The sequence below is a fragment of the Nothobranchius furzeri genome, chromosome 11 (genome assembly GCF_043380555.1).
Source record: "Nothobranchius furzeri strain GRZ-AD chromosome 11, NfurGRZ-RIMD1, whole genome shotgun sequence".
Lineage (NCBI taxonomy): Eukaryota > Metazoa > Chordata > Actinopteri > Cyprinodontiformes > Nothobranchiidae > Nothobranchius > Nothobranchius furzeri.
In genome coordinates this window covers 21,334,821-21,357,618 of record NC_091751.1, presented here as the reverse complement: position 1 = coordinate 21,357,618, position 22,798 = coordinate 21,334,821, and the positions used below count along the sequence as shown (strand labels likewise).

Below are 22,798 nucleotides of genomic sequence, written 5' to 3'. Positions count from 1 at the left end.
AACACAAGACCACCCTCCCTGTGGGCCCCTGTGTTCCACTTCTCGGCAGGCACACTCATAAGTTGACTCACACAAAGACTGGAAAGACCCCCTTTCATTTGAAAATACCATTTGTGTGGCTCATGCTGACTAAACAGAGGTGTAAGGCGCAAAAACAATGAGAATTAACCTGCTGTCTGAGTACTTATAGCTTTCATGGGCAGAGAAGCAATTAAATGAAATGTCAAGGACAACATTGAATCACTTTGATGGCTTGGCTTAATTTACAAATATTCTACATGTAGGAATGGGTGATAAGGCCTCAAATCTACACAGAACAAAAATATAAACCCAACACTTTTGTTTTTGCTCCCATTTGCCATGAGCTGAACTCAAACATCTGAAACTTTTTCTACATGCACAAAGCACCCATGGCTTTCAAATTATGTTATAAAATCTGTCTACATGTGTGTTAGTGAGCACCTTTGCTTTACCAAGATAATTCATCCCACCTCACAGGTGTGGCATATCAAGGGGCTGGTTAGACAGCATGAATAATGTACAGGTGTGCCTTAGACTGCCCACAATAAAAGGCCACCCTGAAACGTGCACAGTTTCGACTCTAACCAACCTAATTTTTCCCATGTTAATAAATTTGATAATAAAAAATTGAAAAGATGTGTGTAGGTTGGAGACATTCATGTCCCTTTAAGACATTGTACCCCCTTGATACTGATCATATTTATATTTAATGTAAAGTTTTTTAATTTATATTTAGAGGCGACACACAATACAACCAGTAATTATTTCTTGTTCAGAGGGAAAAAATCTATGGTGTTATGCTAAAGTCACGATATTTGCATTCTCAACTTAGAAGATTACATTCTTGGTATTTTGGCCTTGCTGCTATCCATAGCTGTTCATCGTTTCCTAAATTTTATATTTTTGTTATTGTGAAGCACCTCATGATTTTTTTTACCTTGAGAGATGCTATATAAAAGATTGTTTTGTCTTCTTCTGACTGTGTGGGGGAGGAGTTTGGCCCATCTCTCTCTACACAAACAGTCTAAACAGAAATCCGGTCAGCAGCCACGGTGAAAAGGGTAGCTAAAACACGAACGTCCCCAAATAATAAAAGCCACAAAGCCAAATGGTAAGTTTAGAGCAGAACATTGACCCAGAGGTTTCCTGATCAAACACACGCGTGAGAATACATAATGCCGCAATGACGGCTTAGAGACGGACCAAGCTAGCGGGTAATGCTCACGGTTAGCGCTATAATTGATTATGGTGTGCCCAATGAATCGCAATCATTTATGTTCATTAGGGATGTAACGATTCAAGCCACAATTCGATTTCCGATTTTTAGTTCACAATTCTGATATTTTACTATTTTTGTCTTGTCGGTATTTCGCTCATCTTTTTCATTTGTAAACATGTAGAAGCTAAAATGCTGCTACACTGTTGACTTTAAACTGACTGGAGTTTCCACTACCCCGAATTTGATTGCTGTAGCCATGCTTGCCTCTAGTTGTGCGACTGATGAAAAATGTCACGGTTTTGATCGTATTATGGTTTGAAGTCACAGATCGGCTCGTTTTTCAGATCAGCAGAAGGAAAAGTACAGAAAAAACAAAAACCTTTGCTCTCTCTTTATTTAGAAGAAAACTTGGTACTAAATTTTCTGCTCAATGTGCAATTTGCTATAAAAGCAGGAGTTACAGAGAGGTCCGATTGCTGAGTAGTTGTTAAACAGCTTGTCCTCCTGCTTTCACTTATCATCTGCTCCCCTTTCTGATGCACTGTTTCTTTTTCTTTTGTCCTCTTTTACAGATCAGTCCCCAACAACATATAAAGGTTTTACCACGTTTGTGATAATCGTCCAAGGCATGTTTCACGCACCACCCCTCTCTCCAATCCAACAATCGGAGGTGTGGGTGCGTGAAGCGCTGTGCCTTCATATTGAAGGTGCGTGTGCGTGTAAAATTTTAGACTACTGTATTTTACAGGTGAGCCAAAATGCTCCAATACATGGGACTTAAATAATGCAGGTGGTGTTTCAAGCCCCTTTCCTCCTCCGTTATGACCACTGCTGTGCGTTTCTGTTTTGGATTAAACAAGTAGCGCCTATATGCTCCATGTGACCGAACCATGCCGAACTGATCCGTACGAATCACAGAACATTAATAATAATATTAATGATTCTGATTCATTGCATCCCTACTTGCCTCTGTTTTGATTAGCAGCACTTTTGGCACAATATCTGGCGCAAGCAAGCATGCAATATTAAGCAATATCTATGGCCATTGTGAATCGAGTTTCCTTTTTCCTACAACGATGGATATTTACACTAGTTTGCACCGATTTAAATCGATTCTCGGAGCATCGTTACACCCCTAATGTCCATGTCTTAATGCATTAATTATTAGATTATTGTCCTTAGCTATACCGACACCCCAGCTAAACAAAACAACACACAGCCTAAAACTCGATCTGATTGGTTCATCTGTGTGTCTGTCGTCCCAACAGCTATGGCTGACAGAAGCAGACTAGCAAACGGCGTGACTCGGTTGAGAGAAAGAAAAAATAAATAAAAATGTGTGCACACAGACTCACCCAGAAATAATGGCACAGAGGGGTGACACAATGCAAATATGCAGTTCTACGATTTCCGAGCTTTGTTAGATCATCATCACGTCATAATCCTTCACAATTTTATATCGTCAGATCGCACTGTCCTAATTCTTGCCAATACACACCCCTATTTAGCAAGGTTTTGACTATATTTACATTTAAAAGAACTGAATATAAATTTTCTCCAGTCTAACTTTTTAGTATTAGATCTCTAAACTGAAAACATTCACTCTAACCATCCCACCTATGAAATCCCAGGTGCATCTCTCTCTTTGTCAGTCATCAAGCTCTAGATCAGTCCTAAAGGCCACGGCTTTAAACTGCTCCTCATTTTACCTCTGGGACAACCTTTAAGGACCTCAATGGTTAACAGCCTTTGCTTTTTGACACAGAAGACTGCAGACCGCGATATTTAGTGGACCACTTTCTCATGTGTACGAGCACTCACTGACAAAACAACCAAATAAAGGGGGCAAAAAGTGTTGGTAGGCAGAGACAAAGAGAGAAATTGTGCATGATGGAGATAGCAACAGTGAGAAAGAAATTTTAAATGCACTGGAGAGATCCAAAGAAAAAGGAGTACAATGGTCTTTCAGTACTTGTCCTAGTTTGGTTGAATCTCTCTCTCTCCATCTCTTTACAACAAAAAATGAGACGAAAGACCCTTTTGCCAGCTTTCCACCCTGATTCTTATCAGTTGAGAGAATTCTAAATCTTTAGAGATAATTTTCATTAACAGTTGAAACTTTGTTGACACCAGCTGGCACGACACATCTACTATCCTCATTATTTTCCAGAGGCTGTCTCTTTCTGTCTTTGACTTTCAGATTTTCTTCCCTTACGGTCTTGCTCAGAATAATTTAATTCACACTGAATGCCTGAATAATCATTTCTCCGCTCTCAGTCCGACTGTTTATGCTCCTCAGAAGAACAGATAAAGAAAAGTGGCTAACAGCGGCTTGTGACCTACACCCCCCCTGCTCTCCAACATACCTCCTGTCTTCTCGCTCTTTTCCATCTTCTGTCCATGTTTTTCTTTACCGCCTCTACTCTTTTCCCTCTCTCGTTCCAGCTTGTTTTAAGAAAACAACGACAGAGTGGCAAATTTTCCCCGAGCTCGCACCAATTAAGCTCTCGCGCTGGAGAAATTATAGAATGGGAGCACGACATATGAGAGGGGAAAGTGGGACAAGATCCTTTTTATAAACACGGAGAGGCGAGAGGTTTGCATGCGTGTGCATGCCTAATGTCTGTGCACCATAGTTGCTCCTGAGCGTGGGGGTTTGCAGGCTAGACATTGATAAAGAAGTTTCCTTGTTTATGACACAAGGGCACAACAGACCACGTTTGATGCAGAAACGTTCACTTAATGTCTCCTTTGTGTACTTCCCTATTTGCCGTCTTTCAGTTACAGGTTTTGCCAACGTGTAAGCTCGCTCTCATACTTTGCACAGTAAACTTTGCTTGCGGTGCATCCCAGCGAGCAGGAAAATTACCCTTGAACTCAGAGGTCAACACCAGGACCATAGAAACTACCTCCTATCAGCATGCCTTTGATCTTATCTGCTCCACATCCATGCATGCAGCTGCGTGTGTGTGTGTGTGTGTGTGTGTGTGTGTGTGTGTGTGTGTGTGTGTGCGTGCGTGCGTGCGTGCGTGCGTGGGTGCGTGCGTGAGAGAGAGAGAAACTCAGCCATGACACAAGCAGTTTGCAGACCTATTTCAGGGCTGATTGTGAAAAAGTAACACAGGTCAGACTAATATGGTAGCTGTAGTTGCTATGGCAACAGTCTGAAAGCCTAGCCCGATCCTAAAAGTAAGTGATAAAAAGCACACGACTAAAGACACCAAACATTTTTCTCCTGTTTGTTTCCAGTGTAAAGAATTCACGAAAAAGCCCAAATCTCTTGGCGACACTCAGAGAATGGAGATGATAAAGCTCTTACATGTTAAGAAATTATGAAAATGGCCTCAAGGATGTTAAAAATACTTTCCTTGTTTTAATCTCTAATTTCACATATTTTTAAAGAGCAAAACTATGTCAATTAGACTAAATTTATTTTATTTAGCTAAAAATTTGGACATAGAGATATTTATATATTGGTTTTGTTAAAAAAAACACTTATCAGGCATTATTTTATTGAATAAATGTAAACTATACAATACAGACCCTGTTTGCAACTATGGGAGTTTATGTACACCTTTATAGATCTCTACATCTAGACTAATACTAAAATATACAGTTATATATATACACACACTTGAATGGAATCCATGGAATCAGGTAAGTAGTTCTAGTCCAATGAGGTCTCACCTGTATATTCATAGACCTGTTGGAGTTGACAATTTCACACACCTAAACAGGAACTGTAGGCATGTAGCTCCTTTCTGCCTCCCCACAAACAAAACATCGTGATTTGCAGCTTCATAATGGGGCATTTTCAGAGCATAACAGGTTCAGGGGCATTCAGTTATTCATCGACACAAAAAAAAAAATAAAAAAATAAATAAAACTATTCCAAACTCATTGGTAGGCTGCTACAGGCATCCTTCTGCATTCCCGTGGACGGCACATCCTGAGAAATACAAAAACTTGTTTACAAGTGTTTCACTGTTGGGTAAGTTCTGGCTGAAACCAAATCCAGTGCTTTTTGTTTTGTTTTGGCGATTAGGTTACTGCGATACACATCATACATGCTTTGGGCTACAAACAAATTGACAAATGTTGTCCAAACCATTGGACACTATTTTCCACCCTGGCTTAAACTACTATGTTCTGATTAAATCCAGGAGTGTATAACTAAAAACATGCAAATTAACATTTGTTTGAGCATTTCAAGCTATGGCTTAACCACAGATGAGGGAAAGTGGGTATCTGAGGATAAAACTGGTAGTTTCTTTGCACAAAAACAAAGACAAAATGAGGGATAGGATCACTTCCAAAAAGACATGACAAAGAGACATGCACTCACATGTTTGTCTCTATGCACCTTTAAATCAGCTCCAAAGAAAATTGTACAATAAACACTAGCTTATTTTATTGTAACTAGGCATGGGCATTATTCACTTGAAATTCTGGTAAAGTCTTCCTAAAATTATACACAGGTATTCAGATCAGGGTCTGTCCAGAAAGACTTGTAAAACTCTTATTACTGCACGATTTTAGCGTCTCTATATTTGTAATCTTACTTTTTTAAATTAAAGATTCAACAGACAAGTATTATTTGCTATAAAGTTGTGGATCGGTGTGCAGAATGCTTCGAAGACCTCCTCAATCCCACCGGCACGTCTTCCAGTGAGGAAGCAGAGTCTGCAGACTTTGGGTTGGGCTCTCCAATCTCTGCTGCCGAGGTCAATGAGGTTGTCAAAAAGCTCCTCAGGCATCCGGGAGAGGCTTGGAGCAGACCCGCTGCTGCTCCACATTGAGAGGAGCAAGTTGAGGTGGCTCGGGCATCTGGTAAGGATGCCTCCTTGACGCCTCCCTGGTGAGGTTTTCCAGGCACGTCCAACCAGGAGAAGGCCTAAAAGAAGACCCAGGACATGCTGGAGAGACTGTCTCACAGCTGGTCAGGGAATGCCTTAGGATTCCCTCAAAGGAGCTGGTCCAAGTGGCTGGGGAGATGGGAGTCTGGGCCTCCCTGCTTAAGGTTGGTTTATGCTTGACGCGTCCGCGAGGTCCGCACGGCTCCGCGCGGAAAAGTTGCGTCATTTTAACAACCACGCCCCTCCACCGCGCCTCCGCACGGCCCAAGATTTCCGCAACGCACACCTCGGAAAATTTCTAACCACGCGGACGGTCAGACGGGGAAAAACATGGCGGACCGGCACGGCAGAGGTTCGTAAATACAGACATTTGTATGATTCAGCTCTCAGAGATCACCGTGATCAACATGTTGTTAATAATTCTTGGAGAAATAGCTCACACTGTCGGAAAAGACGAAAACGCTGTTAAAAATGCTGAAATACCATGTTGTAAACAGTGATTTCTACTTCTACTATGGTGTAGTGTTGGATGCATGCTGTAGAGCTCCATGCTGCCCCGTTCAGTTTGGGAGAATATTGGCTCACCGCAGAGACGAGCCGCACAAACCATAAACGCTGCGAGTTGTGAAGCGCGTTCCAGCCGCGAGCCGCATCACTGCGCGGAAAGTGAATGCGTCAAGCATAAACCAAGCTATAGGCTACTGCCCCCACGACCTGACCCCGGATAAGCAGCCGAAACTGGATGGATGGATGGATGGACGGCTATAGTCAGGAAACAATCCTTTTTCTTATTGAAACTTTGATCATTGGTATTTTCCCTGAAATCTACATTTCCTACAAATCTACAAAACAAGACTCTTCACTAGTCCCATAAATCATGATAATAATCCTTTTTCTTGAATAGAACTAATGTAATTGGTTGTTCATAGGTAGGGCTTAAACGATTCCTCGAGTACCTCGAGTAATTTGAGTACAAAAAAACCTCAAGTCAAATTCTCTGCCTCGAGGCTTCCTTTAATTCATGTTTAATTAATTCATGGCTTTGAAATCATCCAGGGTCATGCTTCACCCGGACCGAAATAAGTGACACACATACACAATGCAATGAACGCACACGCGAGTAGCAAATGTAACTTAACTTTCTCTTAAGCCATGGCGGACAACGTGGACCCCGGTGGAGTGCGAAAAAGACAGAAAATGTCAAAAGTGTGGGGCCATTTTTCACGTCGTAAGGCGGAAAACGTAGTCCAGTGTAAATACTGTAAAATGGATTTAGCCTACCACAACACCACATCCTCCATGCTGCAGCACCCAACCAGGAAACATCCACATGGAAATGTCACTTCTGCAAGCGGACTCGGAGGTCCGCTATATATTCTGCGGACACTGTGTGACTTTTTCATTTGTAGCACTCAGTTTCAGCTCACACTGTGCGTCTGGAAGCAACACGTCAGACATAAAAATGTGCTAAAAATAGCTGTTTTTACACAACACGTCGGACTTTTTATTGTGTTGTTATTGATGTGTGTTGTCCCTCGGGATTGCTGCAGGAGGACGCAGGTATTTATGAGGAAAACGAAAGAAAGTAAATGTTTTGTGATCAGTATAATTTAACATAACCACGGCAAACATGCTTTCTCGACAATACTTGTTATTGTGTGAGAAAAAAAAGTGTAGAAATTAAAATGGACGTGTGTTAATAGGGAAACAGCTGGCGAGCCATGTTTGCGCATGCGCCGTGAGCGGTTCTGGTGCTGTGTGGGCCGCAGCCGCTCGCAGCGCTTCTCGCGCGAGGGGAAAATCGGCTCAGGTTGTGTACTTATTTTTTTGCACAGGCATTTGTTTACTGTGAAGTAAAGTTGAAGTGCTGAAGTTTTGAAAACTAATTTTGAATAAAACTTGAAGAATAACTGGCAATTGCTTGCTCATTTTAAGAGGTCTTTCATGTTTTATAACATGCTATTTGATATAATTGGTTTACAAACACAAAAGAGTAATTCATTAGTACTCGATTAATCGATAAAAGATTCGATAAAGTAAAATTACAAAAATATCCGATAGCTGCAGCCCTATTCATAGGTAAACATAGCATCCCTATTATTATGTGCTTAGAGCTTTATTTATGAATCATGTTCAGGGATGAACGCTTCACTAAAAGCCATTTTGAAAAAACACAGGAAAAGTCTAAGTAGAAGAAGCTTTTTCTTTTTTTTTTAATCAGCATTTTGCTTCATTTCTGCCCCTAGCTAGAAAGCTTTTAACAAACCATTTATTTCCTTTTGATTGCATCTGCCTCGCTTAAGAAAAGGCTGAAGTCTCATCTTTTCCCACCATTCATTATCTTCCTGTTGCTACTTTATTTAACAACTACTTTAAGGTGTTTGCACGGGTGCCTCAGGAAAAACTGATGAGTCACTGCAGACTAAAGGCTGAATGGAGGTCAATATGACCAATAAGATGAACAGAAAATGGTCAGTGACAAAAGAAAACTGGGAAAAGTGCTCCTGTGAAAATGAGTAGGTGTGAACTACTACTGACAGAACAGTGAGTAGTGGTTTCACACTGCTCGTTGTCCTGCTAACCACCAAATCTGGAGACTATTTATTACTCAACCAGAAGAGCTTATAGTTCCTCTTTCTAATACACCAAATATGCCTCTGTAATATTTCTGACACGTAAAACAGGTCTGATTTACACTAAAAACATTAATATCTATTTGACGTTGTATGCTGTTTTCCATGTTTAGAGATCTGCAACAACATGTTCTGTGCAAATCTATGTTTGTGTGTGTCCATGATCCCATACAGACAAGATGGCAACAGAAACCTGCATCATGCAGCATTAGACTCTAACTTCTGGTGTGTGTCTGACTTGGCAGATTTAAGCCTGAAGGAAACCTTTAACGGAGGAACTTCAATCAGTCTCCATCACAAGGATCAATATCCATTAGTCACTGAGTGCATGCATACGTGTGTGTGTGTGTGTGTGTGTGTGTGTGTGTGTGTGTGTGTGTGTGTGTGTGTGTGTGTGTGTGTGTGTGTGTGTGTGTGTGTGTCGTGTGTGTGTGTGTGTGTGTGTGTGTGTGTGTGTGTGTGTGTGTGTGTGTGTGTGTGTGTGTGTGTGTGTGTGTGGACCTAATCCTTGGTGTTTGAAGTCCAAGTCATAAATGTAAGACCTGGATCACTTTTCTCCTTCCCTACCTCTAGTATGTCTGTTATACTTGTTCTCTCAGCAAAATTACACACACACACACACACACACACACACACACACACACACACACACACACACACACCACATGAATGATGTGCAGCAGCCTCCTAACATTCAGTAAAAACCAGGGGGTGGCATTTGTAAATTTCATCAGAGCGAATAAACTCAGGGTTTTGTGACAAGAATGGTGGTTCACGAAAACCTGTGTTAATTTTGTTGACGAAAAATTTTTTTTTCATGACAGATTCATTTTTTGCGGACAAAAACAGAACAAAAATTTTTAAATGATCACTTCTATTCAAACTAAATTATGACAAAAATTGATCGACTTTTGTGTCAACGAATAAAAGGCGACAACAAAAATTGACAGTGATGAAAATTAAATCAGAAACTGGAACGATGGAAGGAATGTACAAAAAGACCAATTAGCAAATGGAATAGGCGGGACTAGATGAGAAATGAACCAATCAGAGTCAGAAGACAGCTGCTGTTTGAACCAGCTGCCAGTAACCGCAGGCATCATAGTTTAGTGTTCATGCCTGCAAAAGTTAAACAATTCATGTCTAAAACGATAAAATGTCCACGACTAGGTGGAAAAGAATGAAAGGTGGCAAAATATTTGCTTGGTGAGTACACCTCTCTGGTTTTAAAAGTGTTATGATGGTAGCAGCAAACACTGGTAGGGTGGAGTAGATTGCTGGAGCAGAGCCAAACCAAACGTGCAAAGCGGCACGTTTGTGCGTTTGTCGTTGTTTTGTGGTGCTAATACTGAGGGGGAAAACAATCCTTGAGGCTTAGCCATGAACCTCACGGACGATGCTGCTGGTTGAACTGCCCGCGTGCTCTCTCCACCCAAGCCGTGATGTGTCGGCCCTCTGTCCGCCCCAGCTCGAGAAGGAAGCATCGCAGAAGACGAGGAAAGAGAGGTAGCCGGCGCGTGAGACGTCGGCCTGGATCCCTGAACAAGCGGCTGGCCCGATCCGGCCCAGCTTTTGACCCGATGGTTCCGAGATGTCTCCTGGATTACTCGGCGCCCTGCCCAGGGAACTCGGCCGGCTCTGATGGTGTATCGGCACCGCGCCACGGCCGATCGGCTCGAAGATCACGCCAGACTGGGGTTTGCTGGGAGAATCTGCGCTCGGTTACGGGCGCAGAGTTAGAGGGGACTGGGTCCGTGCGCGATCTCTGTGCTGCAGCCCCGCTGCAGACCCGGTTTGGTTTGGTCAATGCCAGGTCTGTGCTGAACAAAACTTTTATTCTTTGTGACTTTTTTATTCAGCATGACCTGGGTTTTCTCTGCATCTGTGAGTCCTGGATCCCGTTTGGCGACACAAGTTCCCTACTCGAGCTCATACCACCTGGCTGCTCGTGTTTTAATATCCCCAGGTCACGGGGCAGAGGTGGAGGGCTGGTTGTTGTTTTTAAATCCAGCTTTCCTTGTAAACAGCTTACACCCACCATGTCATTTTCTTCCTTTGAACTGTGCTTATTTGAACTGTGCATCTCCCCCCGCCTGCTCGTCGTGCTGATTTATCGCCCTCCAAAGACTGACTCTAACTTCCTTAATGATTTCTGTGATCTTGTGGCAGACTGCATCCTAAAATATGATTATGTCCTATTTTTTGGTGATTTTAACATCCATATCTGCTGTCCTGATAATGTGCTTGCTAAAGGTTTTTTTAATTTGCTAGAGTCATTCAATCTAACTCAATGGGTATCATCCCCAACTCATGCCAGGGGTCACACCCTGGACCTGGTTATCTCTTATGGTCTACCCATCATGAACCTTGTGACTTTGCCTCCTGTGTTCTCTGACCACTCTCCTATACTCTGTGATGTTACGTTGCCATGTCCTGTCCCTGTGTGTGAAGCTCCAGCTACTAGGTTCAGAGCCCTGGATGCAGAAACTATTTCAAAGTTTGTGGACTGTATGTCTGTAAGGTTAGAGACTTTTAACCCAGATCCATCTAACGTTGATCACTACTCACATCACTTTGATGTACTTTGCAATAGAGGTGTGAATCTTCACTTGTCTCCCGATTCGATTCGATTACGATTATTGGGTCAACGATTCAATTCGATTCGATATCACGATGCATCACGATTATTTCATATTGATTTGTTTTCATTGCTAAATAGAAGATGTCAGATAATTGCTTTTTTTTTTAATCTAAAACGTAATTGACACAACCTGCCATCCCTCAAAAGCTCTCCATCCACAACAGGTTAGGACAAAACATTTAAACATTTAAGAAGATTTAACAAAGTAAAAAAAAATCTGTTTCCTCGTTCAACACCACGCCTCAGGCTGAGAAAAACACGCTTTGCAAAAACTCACAAAATCTAAAAAAGTACTGAAAACCTACAGGACACATAATGTAATAATAAAATACATAATGGGTTCATATATGAGTGTTTAATGTCTCTGAGCAGCTCTAGAGTCAAATATTTATGCCGCAGTTGAAGGGTGTCAGAAATAACACCAAATGAAATGTTTGACTTAATTTCATTTGAACCCAGTGGTTCATTTCTGAAATGTTGGAGAATGAATCAAGTTCTGTTTGATGCAGAAAATAATAAAACATAAAACAAATTCTACACTTCCAATAATATTTAAGATGTGTGTTTTATTCTTTCTGATAATAACACCAGCAGGAGGCTGTGGGCTGGATTAGGATTAAATTACCCAACTGATGGATCTCTTTCACTAACCAGCTAACTACAAACCTTTCCACTAACCTGTCCTGTGTCAACCTCACCATGTGACCCTCATGCCCATGCTGTCTCTGGAGGAGCAGATAGGAGACAAGATCTCCTGTAACTTAAAATGAACCAAAGCTTCCTCCCAGTTTCTCTTTAAGCTGAATTTAACATCAGTTTATCATCATGAAACAAAAGAATAAAGTGGAACAAGAACTTCTATCTTCTATTTCTCTCTCCTTTTAACTTCTCCGTGTCCCTAAATAAAAGAGACAGACCGACGATCACGCTGCAGCCGCCGTCACTGACCCCGCCCCCTCCCCAAGACCGGATCTCCCTACATTACAACAAGCAGTCTGACTGAGCGCTTCCAGGAGAAATAATAATTAAATTATGAAAATAATAACGCGTGTTTGGAGCATCGGTTTGGAGGAGCGTCCTCCGATCGTCTCTCTTGTGTGAGCAGACTGTGTCTCTCTCTCTCTCGGTCGCTGATCGAGCGAGCGGAGCGCGCCGCACAACAACCCGCTCAATTAACATAGTTCACGGCCCAAATCCAACAGAACCGGTCGGGCTGATTCGGTTCCGGTTCGGTCTCGGGTGACAACTCTAGCGCTCAGCCCTGCAGTACCACAATAAGGCGGAGGTAAATGTGGAGGACACTCACTTTGATGGATTTGGATGCGGCGCTGGAGCCGCCGTTAAAAAAACAAAACTACATTCCACTATAATCGATTATGGCGTACTCTTCTACGATGCAGAATCGTTTATGTCCGCATCCCGATGCATCGATTATTTGATTATTTTCCTCAGCTCTACTTTGTAATCAGGTCCTGGACGTGGTTGCCCCTCTCAAGCTTTGCAAGTCTCGGCCTAGGAGGGAGCCTTGGCTCTCTGATGTCACACGGGCTTGTAGACGGGCGTGTAGATCCTCTGAGAGAAAGTGGAAAAAGGATGGCCTACAGGTCTCGCGTGAGTTGTTCAGAGCATCTCTGGTTGCTTATCAGGATGCAGTGAGGGCCGCCAGAATGGCCTATTTTGCAGACATCATTGAGACAAACTCCAATAATCCTAAGATTCTCTTCAAAACGCTAAACTCAGTTCTGGTGTATCAGGAGCCTAGCACCATGTCTCCTACATCTGCTGGAAACTCTGAAGCTTTTCACAAATTCTTTGTTGATAAGTGTCGGGCATTAGAGCAGCTATTTCTGGTAACTCTGTTGACCCTGTTCCAGTTCATCCATCACCACCCACCCTGAGCTCCCTCAATACAGTTTCATACTCTGAGCTGAGTAAGCTAGTTGCGAGGCAGAAGCCATCTGGCTCTCCACTTGATGTTCTACCGCCTCGTCTCTGGAAGGCTGCCTTGCCGTGCCTTGGCCCTTCACTTGGTCAGATTATCAATGGGAGCCTCAGCACAGGTGTGGTCCCAGCTGCTTTGAAAGCAGCAGTTATTCGGCCGACCCTGAAGAAACCTGGTGCTGATGTCTCTGTGATAGAAAATTACAGGCCTATCTCTACCCTGCCCTTTACATCTAAACTGCTTGAGAAAGTCGTTTATCAGCAGCTGGTCTCACATTTAGCTGACTCTAATCTGTTTGAGGTTTTCCAATCAGGGTTCAGGTCTGGCCATAGCACAGAGTCTGCTCTACTGAGGGTCCTAAATGACATCTATCTTTCACTAGATCACGGAACATCTGTGCTGCTTCTGTTATTAGACCTGACGGCAGCCTTCGACACAGTTGACCACGCGATTCTACTCGATCGCTTGGAACGATGGGTTGGGATCAAAGGGTCAGCTCTGGACTGGTTTAGATCGTATCTCCAAAACAGGACATTCTGTGTTAAACTGGGTGATGTTTTTTCTTCTTGGGAGGGGCTCCGGTGGGGGATCCCGCAGGGGTCGATCCTTGGTCCACTTTTGTTTGCCATTTATCTGCTACCTCTGGGGTCAATCTTTCGTAAACATGGCCTATCATTCCATCTGTATGCTGACGATTGCCAGATTTACTCTCCGTTGTGTCAGCAGAAAGGTCACTCTATCCAGTCCTTTGTCTCCTGTGTTAATGAGGTGAAGTCTTGGCTAATGTCCAACTATCTACATCTGAATGAGGGAAAGACAGAGCTCATTGTTTTTCACCCCAACAGCAGGAATGTGGATCGTTATGCTGATCTTGGCCCTCTTTCTCCATACTCAAAACCAGTTGTTACCAGTTTGGGGGTGAAACTTGATGTAGGACTTAAATTTGATGCTCACATCAATTCTGTGATCCGGTCCAGTTTCTTTCACCTGAGACGCCTTGCTAAAATCAAGCATATGCTGTCGAGAGCCCACCTGGAGCGGGTACTGCATGCCTTTGTAATTTCTCGGCTTGACTACTGCAACTCTCTATATGCAGGGTTGTGTCAGTCAACACTGCGTCGCCTACAGGTTGTGCAGAACAGCGCTGCCAGGTTCCTGACTGGGACCAGGAAACGGGACCACATCAGTCCAGTTCTGGCCTCCCTGCACTGGCTTCCGATTTCCTATCGCTCACAATTCAAAATACTCATCTTTGTTTATCATTTCTTCCAGGGTGGTGCTCCCCCCTATCTGGCCACACTCCTAAACAGACATTCCCCATCACGTGCTCTGCGCTCCTCTGACCAAGGCCTGCTCGCTGTCCCTCAGTCTAGGTGTCGTACCCGTGGGGACCGGGCTTTCTCAGTCCTAGCACCGTTACTCTGGAACCAGTTGCCACCCTCAGTTAGGCTGTCCCCTTCTCTGCCAGTCTTTAAGAATCACCTAAAAACACACCTCCTCCGCTTGGCGTTTCCAGAACATGTTTGATTATGGCCCTCTATTATGTTGAATCCATTCCACAGTTTTCATTGGTACACTCAATCCATCCACTCAATCCAATTGCGTCTCACACATTTGTATTTTACCGGAATGTTTCATCTATCTTGTAATTTCCATTTTGTATTTTGTAATTTGTATTTTGTAATTTGAATTTCTTTTACTGTTGATTTATTCAGTATAATTACTTACAACTGTACCATGTTCAGCGCTTTGGGCTTCCTGACAGGGTTGCGGAAGGCGCTTTATAAATAAAGCTTTGATTGATTGATTAAGGCAGCCCAGAAAAACGCTCAGGCAGCCCACCTTGGTAAATTATTGCTGGGAAAACTAACAAATACACCTGAAAACAATGTTTACCTTTAAGTTTACCTCCTCGCATTAAAATAGTAATGTGATTTCCTTCTTTTTGGTTTAAATTAATGGCAGATGGCATAAACTTGAAGGATTTTATGGTCTTGCGAGTCCAGTGAGGAGCACAGCGAGGAAGTTGTTTCGTGGCCAATATCCTCCTGGTGTGTAGTGGACCACAGCAAAAATCACGAGAAAACAGTTCTGCTGCTGTTCCACTTCACTGTAGGGTTGTCACGGTGTGAAATTTTAACCTCACGGTTATTGTGACCAAAATTACCACGGTTTTCGTTATTATCGCGTTATTTTTTTGAACATGTTAAATTTTCAGGAAACTAAATAAACCCTGTATATCAGGAAAATATTGTCCTCAGTTTTTGTCTAAATTTTGCCTAAAATGTGTTATTTTGTAATTATGTTGTTTATTTGTTATTTTTCCCTTCAGTCTTTAATATACCAATATTTGCACATAACTTCTTATTTTTTGTCTGTTTGATGTCATCATTTTAAAAATATTAGATTACATGATACTCAGTACTCAAGTAGCCTTCTAATCAGATATTTTTACACCCTTACTTGAGTAATAAACCCTATATCAGGAAAATATCATCCTCGGTTTGTGTCCTTCCAGTGAGCTTTGCAGATGTGGGAAAATGTCATCAGGCAGTAATCATTGTTAAATTCATAATTATTCTCGGAGAGAGACCAACTCTTATCTGCCCCTGGGAGCCCCGTAATGCATAGCGTCATTTCAACATGGCGGTGTCCGCGACACGGTTTATATGCAGGTAGCGGCGCTGCGGCTGCTTTATATAGCGACTCGTTGCATTCTCCCTCAACCCAAATCCTCGGATCACCCATTTTAGCTAAAACGCTAACGTTAACTTGCCTTGCGTTGACTGTAGAGTTGTGGGTGATGGTCACGCAGATGTGTCATGAGATCTGAAGCGTTGCTGCCTTTCACAGACACTTTTTCTGCACGTGCTGCAAACAGGATAGCCGTCTTCTATCAACTGTCCCTCGGCATCCTTCAAATATCCAAAAAATGACCATACTTCCCACTTTGTCTTCTTTGAGGGATAAAAAATGTCCTCCTGAGTGCTGCCGTCTCCTCCTTTGGCCATTATTTCAGCTTTAGGTTCAAGAAAGTTTTGGTTGTAAACAACAAAGTGCGCATGTGCCGCCGGCAACTTCAGCAGATGATACGGCGGCTGGTAAGGGTCACCGCGCCTACACCGCAGCCACGGTAAACCACCGAGATAATATATTTTTTTAAAAAACAAGACTGTTATTATTATTGTCAACTTTATTACCGGGGTTTACCGCTACACCGGTTACCGTGACAACCCTACTTCACTGATGCTTCCATTGTGAAGTAGGGGTAACACCTTTAATGTTTTGATGCTCATTTCCCAGCGTTTCCCCTACGTAGGCTCAGGTGTGGCGCTGTACCACGACTGAAAGGGAAGCGCTCCGGGACCCCGACCCCCCACGCCAGTTAAACGGCCCGTGACCCCCCCCCCCTCCCACCCCTGGAACAATTTTTAGGGGAAACACTGTTTCCTGTCATGTTTACAAATATTACTGCACATTATACAGATTTGTTTACTTTTTAATATTGAGAAGCACAATTACAAACTGTACAGCTGGAATGCTGGAGCACTCAAGTGAGTCCGAATGCATTTTATTAAGTCCAAGGAAAAGAAACTACTGTTTCAACACTGTATGTGTCTTCATCAGTCTATTCCACAATTACAACGTGTAAGTGTTATTTATAGTTATAAAAACAATTATAAACAAAGAGCATCATTGATCCAAAGAGTGAAATGAGAATTTTTCATGTTTCTTTACTGTGTCAAGTAGGTGTAGTTACCATTTCCTTTACAGAAGTTGAAAAATTTAGCATAAAAAAATAACATATAGTTTAGTCTAAATTGAAAACAAATTGGACAACTAAATGGTGACTAAAATTAAAAAGAATTTTAGTCAAAAGACAAACTAAATTAAAATGTCTTGTCAAAATTAATACTGATGAAAACAAAGAACATTTCAGTAAATAAATGTTCCGAAAGTAGGGCTAACAGTGAGCAAAGACAGTAACATGGGAAAAACAAAACAATCGCATGACAAAAATGAAGATGTAAATAGAAAGAGGAACAGAAGCCTGTAGCAAGACACTTAAACCTGTACAAGTCAGAACAAGGCTTCCAAATCTATGAAAATGAAGCACACAAACCTCTAAACGAGCCTCTCGTATAAAGATTGGAGTAGGTTATGGTACAATAAGAATTTCACAGTGAATCAGTAATAACAGTCTGATGTTAATTATTTTGGAAGGAAGGTGATATTGAAACAGTTTCTTCTCAGAAGGCTGGAGGGTTCAGAATCAGAAGGGTTGTATTGCCGTATGTGTGAGAAATCACAACATTAGGAAATGTATGATTAAGTAAGTGCTTCCTAAATCACAAAACCTCTGCTGTCTTCTGGACATTTAGCACCAGAGTTGTCCGGTATTTTTAATGTAACACTTAAAATATTAAATTAGTGCATGTAAAAATATTTAAAATAAATAAATATGCTGGCAGGGGGGTCATACTCTAGTTTTGGGTAAAGAGGGCTAGAGACTAACATTGAGCTAACAGTGCTAACGGTGAATTAGAAAAACAATAATCAGCTCTAAAAAAATCTCTAGCTACTTTTTCAATTCCAAACAACTCAACATTACAGTGAAATGTATTTATCTACTTATCAACTTACTGCATGACTCCTCATCTAGAATATTCTGGTGCTGAGCCGAAGCTGGCAACAGCCATGAAACCCAGAGCAGAAGGCTAGTGACTCGTTCGTTTTGAAACATGGACTGCAGTACACAAACATGACCACAGGATGTCATTCTTACTTCATGCACCTTTAACGATACTTGAACAAGTAATGGTTTAACTACTGAGATCAGCAAGAATTAGACAAAATCTACAATGCGAAAAACTACAGACTGTTCCTAAACAACCGTACCAGAGCTATAGGCTGTTTTATCAGACCGTTTGGCAGCAAAGTCATCATTATCAAGAGTTTGTCCTGATACAGAAGTTCCCATGCCAAATGCCAAAAAACGTGATTACTCTAACTCAGCATGATGCTTGTAGTATACCTCAGTCTCCAGTGATGTAACCTACAGTAAAAGTAGCTGTTAGTGAAACCAGCACAATCACGCTCAAATTTTACAGCTGTTAGCAACAATGTGGAACAGAAACAGGTTTGGCTTTAAGAAACAAAACCCTCTTGCAGCTATTAATAACATCTAAAACTCACATTTGAAATTAAATTTAAGCTGAAACTGCACATTAGCACTGACTGATACTAAGAGTCATGCATGCCCAAAATTGTAATAACTAGAAAAACCAAGACTGGTCAAGAATATTAACGATGCTGGTGTTTCATGCCCCTGATGTTTAGCAAGCAGCAGAATGTACTCTGATTGATAAAGTGGTAGAGGTACGATAATAAAACTGTTGCAAAAGAAACGTAGCAGCATTCCTAATAAGTTTAATATTCTAGCAATACAACAATAGAACAAATTAAAAATTAAGCAGAATAGCAGTCGATTAGCAACTAGGGCTGGGCAATATGGCCTAAAAGCAATATCACAGTATGTTGAGGAGTTCACTTCAATAACGATAAATGGACAATAACTACATGTATGCACAAAAACAAAAAGTTGTCCACTAGATGGGGGTGTAACATGTTTTACATTGAGTCATGTTGTCTTGTGACTGGAGGTGGTATAGCTTCTTAAAGTGACATGAACGAGGTCATCCTACACACAATTTTTCATTTTATTAATTATTAAATTTATCGACATGGGAAAAACGACATTGAGTCAGAAATTTTGATAACGATACATTTTTTAAATAATGCCCAGCCCTTTTTGCAACATAATAAAACAAACACAGCTTGGTTACATTAAAGTTTTAGGATCCTCCTTCGTGTCTCTCTCATAACTAATAATGATACCAAACTTCCCTCTGTGGCTTATCATCTCACTAGACACAATGGCAGCTGGAGGCTGCAAGTCAATACACTACATTCTCCGTTTGTTTACACCAGGGGCATTCAATACCAGTTTTGAAGGGCCAGTATCCAGCACATTTTTGTGGTTTCTCTGCTCCAACACAATTGATTCGGTGGTTGAATCCCTTGTGCAGCAGATCATCAGGCTATGCAGAAGCATGTTAATCACCTGCTGATAGAAATCAGGTGTGTTGATTGAAACGGAGTTAAAACTGAGGCCTAGTCCACACGTAGCCGGGGTTTTTTGAAAACAAATATCCGTCCCTCCAAAAACTTGCATCCACACCACCTCGTTTAAAAAAAACCTCTGTCCACACGTACCCGGATAAATATGTTGTTAAGGACATGCCAGACCTGTAGGCAGCAGTACTTCCCCCGTTCTTAACCTCGTCCTTCGTCTGTGGTCTTCCGCAAGGAGCAGTAATTCCGCTTGCAAAAACAAACAAGCAGAAAGCGCTTGGACAATTGATGGATCGGGTAGTGACAGAGCGCAGCTCCGAAGGCTTCCATGATGCCGGCTAGTGTAAACACAGGTCGCACACGTGATGTCAGCATTTTTTGTTGCGGAAAGTGACGTTGCGGACCTTAAAACTCCGGTTTTGTCTGTCCACACGCAGACACCCAAAACGGAGAAAACGCAGATCGTCACTTTGGCCGGAGTTTTTAAAAAGATCCGTTTTCGTGTGAAAAAACTCAGTTTTCGTGTGGAGGACAGGCCAAAACGTAGAAAGATATCTACGTTTTGTTAGATCCCCGGCTACGTGTGGACAGGGCCTAAAACATGCTGGATACTGGCCCTCCAGGCCCAAAAATGAATATCCCTGGTTTACACCATTAGCTGTTCATCAAACATCGGACTTGTACCATAAGGTTCAAGACATGGTGGGCAAAGAAATAATTTTACTAATGCACCTAATGTATATGGTTTGGCATTTTATTAAAGTTCAAAGTGTTATGAGTATTGAACACTTTTGCATATTTCACCATAGAAATATATGCGAACATGAATTCCTTTGTTTATTTCTTTGTTTTAGTGGTCCATAAGTAGAAATTATTTTTTATGTTAATGCTCAAAAACAGACCTAACTCAACTGTTAACATTTATACTTGCAGGAAAGAAGGTAAAGGGTATGTATAGTCCGGATGTCATCCTTATGCAATGTCTGTATCCAAAGCATGCTTGAATACAACTTAACCCACATTTATGACGATGAGCTCAGGAATTCAGTTCATAAAGCAGCTGCAGCCGCTGGAATGTCTGTAGGCTTCCCATGGTTTGGTTAAGCCATCCAAACAGTCTATTATATGAACCTATTTAGCTGCTGTTCACGATTATGCACATATACCTAAAAAGTATTACCATATACAACTTTGTACATTGAAGTGTTGCTAATATTACAGGTTTTATTACAAAGAAACAAGAGTGTGACAAGGGGGAAAGCATCATATGGCCTGCTCAGAGCACACCCAGGCTATAAGCCACGCCGTGTATTGTTTACATAGCTTGTACGATAATTGTTTCTGACAGCATGGAAAACAACACAAGCAAGTCTCCAGAATGCGTTATTTAAACAAACGCTCATAATCTAGGTTTCTAACCAATGTTGGAATAAACTGTCAAGAATTGAGCCTGTTTAGTCTAGTCACTCCCAGGCTAGCAATGCTCAACTAGCCAGCATTCGTTAGCAATCAGGCAGGATTCACTAAATCTGACCTAGGTTTCATTAGCTCAAATGCTAACGTTCAAAACCCAAGTTAATTCACGTAAACTACACAACCAGTCCGTTATCGGACATAATTTACTATGAATTCAACAAAACATTGTTACCCTTTAAATATGCATCAACTATTCAGTTGTAAGAAACCCACTTACAAGTCGGTTTCAAACGTTTCAGGCTAAACTGACATTAGCGTACATTACTTTGTATTCAAGTATTTATTTATATCCTTTACCCTCGAAGAATGTGAGTTGAAATAGTAATAGCAGCAGAAGCAATGACAACAACATTGGATATTTCGTTTGAAAATTATTAAGAATGCCAGACATGAAACTACACATTCAGGGTAGCGTCCGAAGATGGAACTCGAGAAGTTAGCTTTCGAGCTAACCTTACTTGGGTGTACACTTGATAAGCTATTTCATTGAGCTAGCAGGAAAAAATGCCTCCCAAAAAGCATCTGAACGATTTGCAAAACAGTTTCACTTTTTTATTTTTTAACATATATTTCGCATTTTACTGGAGACAAAAACAATAAAATACACGGGCTACACACCCAATTTAAGCATAAACGCTAGCAACACGAATAGGAACAATATCCTTCCCGTGACTGGACCAACTGAAGCTCAGTTCCTGACTCTTAGGGGCTTACCGGTTTTGAAGAATGCTTCTATATCACTAGCCTCCTTCGTCGTCTCCTCCGCTCCTTCCCCGGAGCTCATGGTGGCCTCAACTCGAACCTGGAGCTCAAGAGTCTCTCCCAATAGACACCTCACAAAAACGGTGTCACACAATCAATCCCGTCCCGACAAAAGCATGGGGAAAGCCATACGGTCGGTTAGAATGGCTCGTCAACGTTAGCGCTGCCATCTGCAGACCTCCATCTTGGGGTAACGTAATTGGAAACGATATGCCGGGGGCACCGGGTTCCTCCTCGGAGTGGAGCCGAGGGGAGAGTCGTTGGAGCGGCGACGAGGGAGGAGGGGGAGGGGCTGGCTGGGTAGTTGCTCAGTGAATCTCAGTCAGGTTTCGGAAATAAGCATGGAGACGATGATGGGTCATCAAGAAACCACGGCGGTTTATATTTTAGCTAAATGTAGGTCATTAATAAAACCGAACTCACAGACAAGTTACTTTAGCTATATACAAAATAAAGATGTATGGCCATGTTTAGAGCCAGCTAGCTTCTCAAATTATCTAACATTTCTTGCGAAAGTTTCAAGCTATTAATTATAGTATTAAGTCGTTAATTATTATAGTAATTTAAATTTGTTCCGCAATAGCCTGGAAATAAAAGAAAAGGAAGACGTCCCGGCCACACAGCGGCTGAGACCCTTCTCGTTCTGTTCCTGGCTCACTTGTGGTTACGTAACGCAACCAACAGCGACATCTACTGGTAGAACACGGTCCTTTCACTTTTAAATCACTTACGGTTTCATTACGTGACCACAGCGACACATAGTAGTAGAATATGGCCATTTCACTTTTAATGAAATATTCTACGTAGTGAAAAGTGTATTACTAAATAAACACACAACTAATAAATAAAGTAAACACACAAGTTACATCATATTTACATTTTTCTAATTTCTAAAGATATAACAGTTAAATCTATGACATTTTAGGTACTTGTCCCATTATACAGCAAAGCTAAAGACTAGATCATTTTAACACTCATCAGCCAAAGGGTGCTGCTTCAAAACCAATAATAGACATACACAAACATTTCATCCAGAAATAAATATAATTCCATAAGCGTTTGTGACTGAGGTGTTGTGAAGCAGGATCAGACCATGGTACTACCTTTACCAAT

At 41.7% G+C, this 22,798-nt stretch overlaps 1 protein-coding gene across 6 annotated transcripts in view; it reads right to left on the bottom strand.

Annotated features, from left to right (window-relative positions):
* trioa (trio Rho guanine nucleotide exchange factor a) overlaps positions 1-21,927 on the bottom strand; it is an 85,380-nt gene extending 63,453 nt beyond the window's left edge. For all 6 annotated transcript variants that reach the window (XM_054746170.2, XM_015955658.3, XM_054746173.2 and 3 more), the window contains exon 1: positions 21,638-21,927. In XM_054746170.2, the coding sequence (XP_054602145.2) occupies positions 21,638-21,707 (70 nt within the window). In that variant the 5' untranslated portion in view covers positions 21,708-21,927. The remainder of the gene's footprint in view (positions 1-21,637) is intronic.
* Positions 21,928-22,798: the final 871 nt, after the last annotated feature.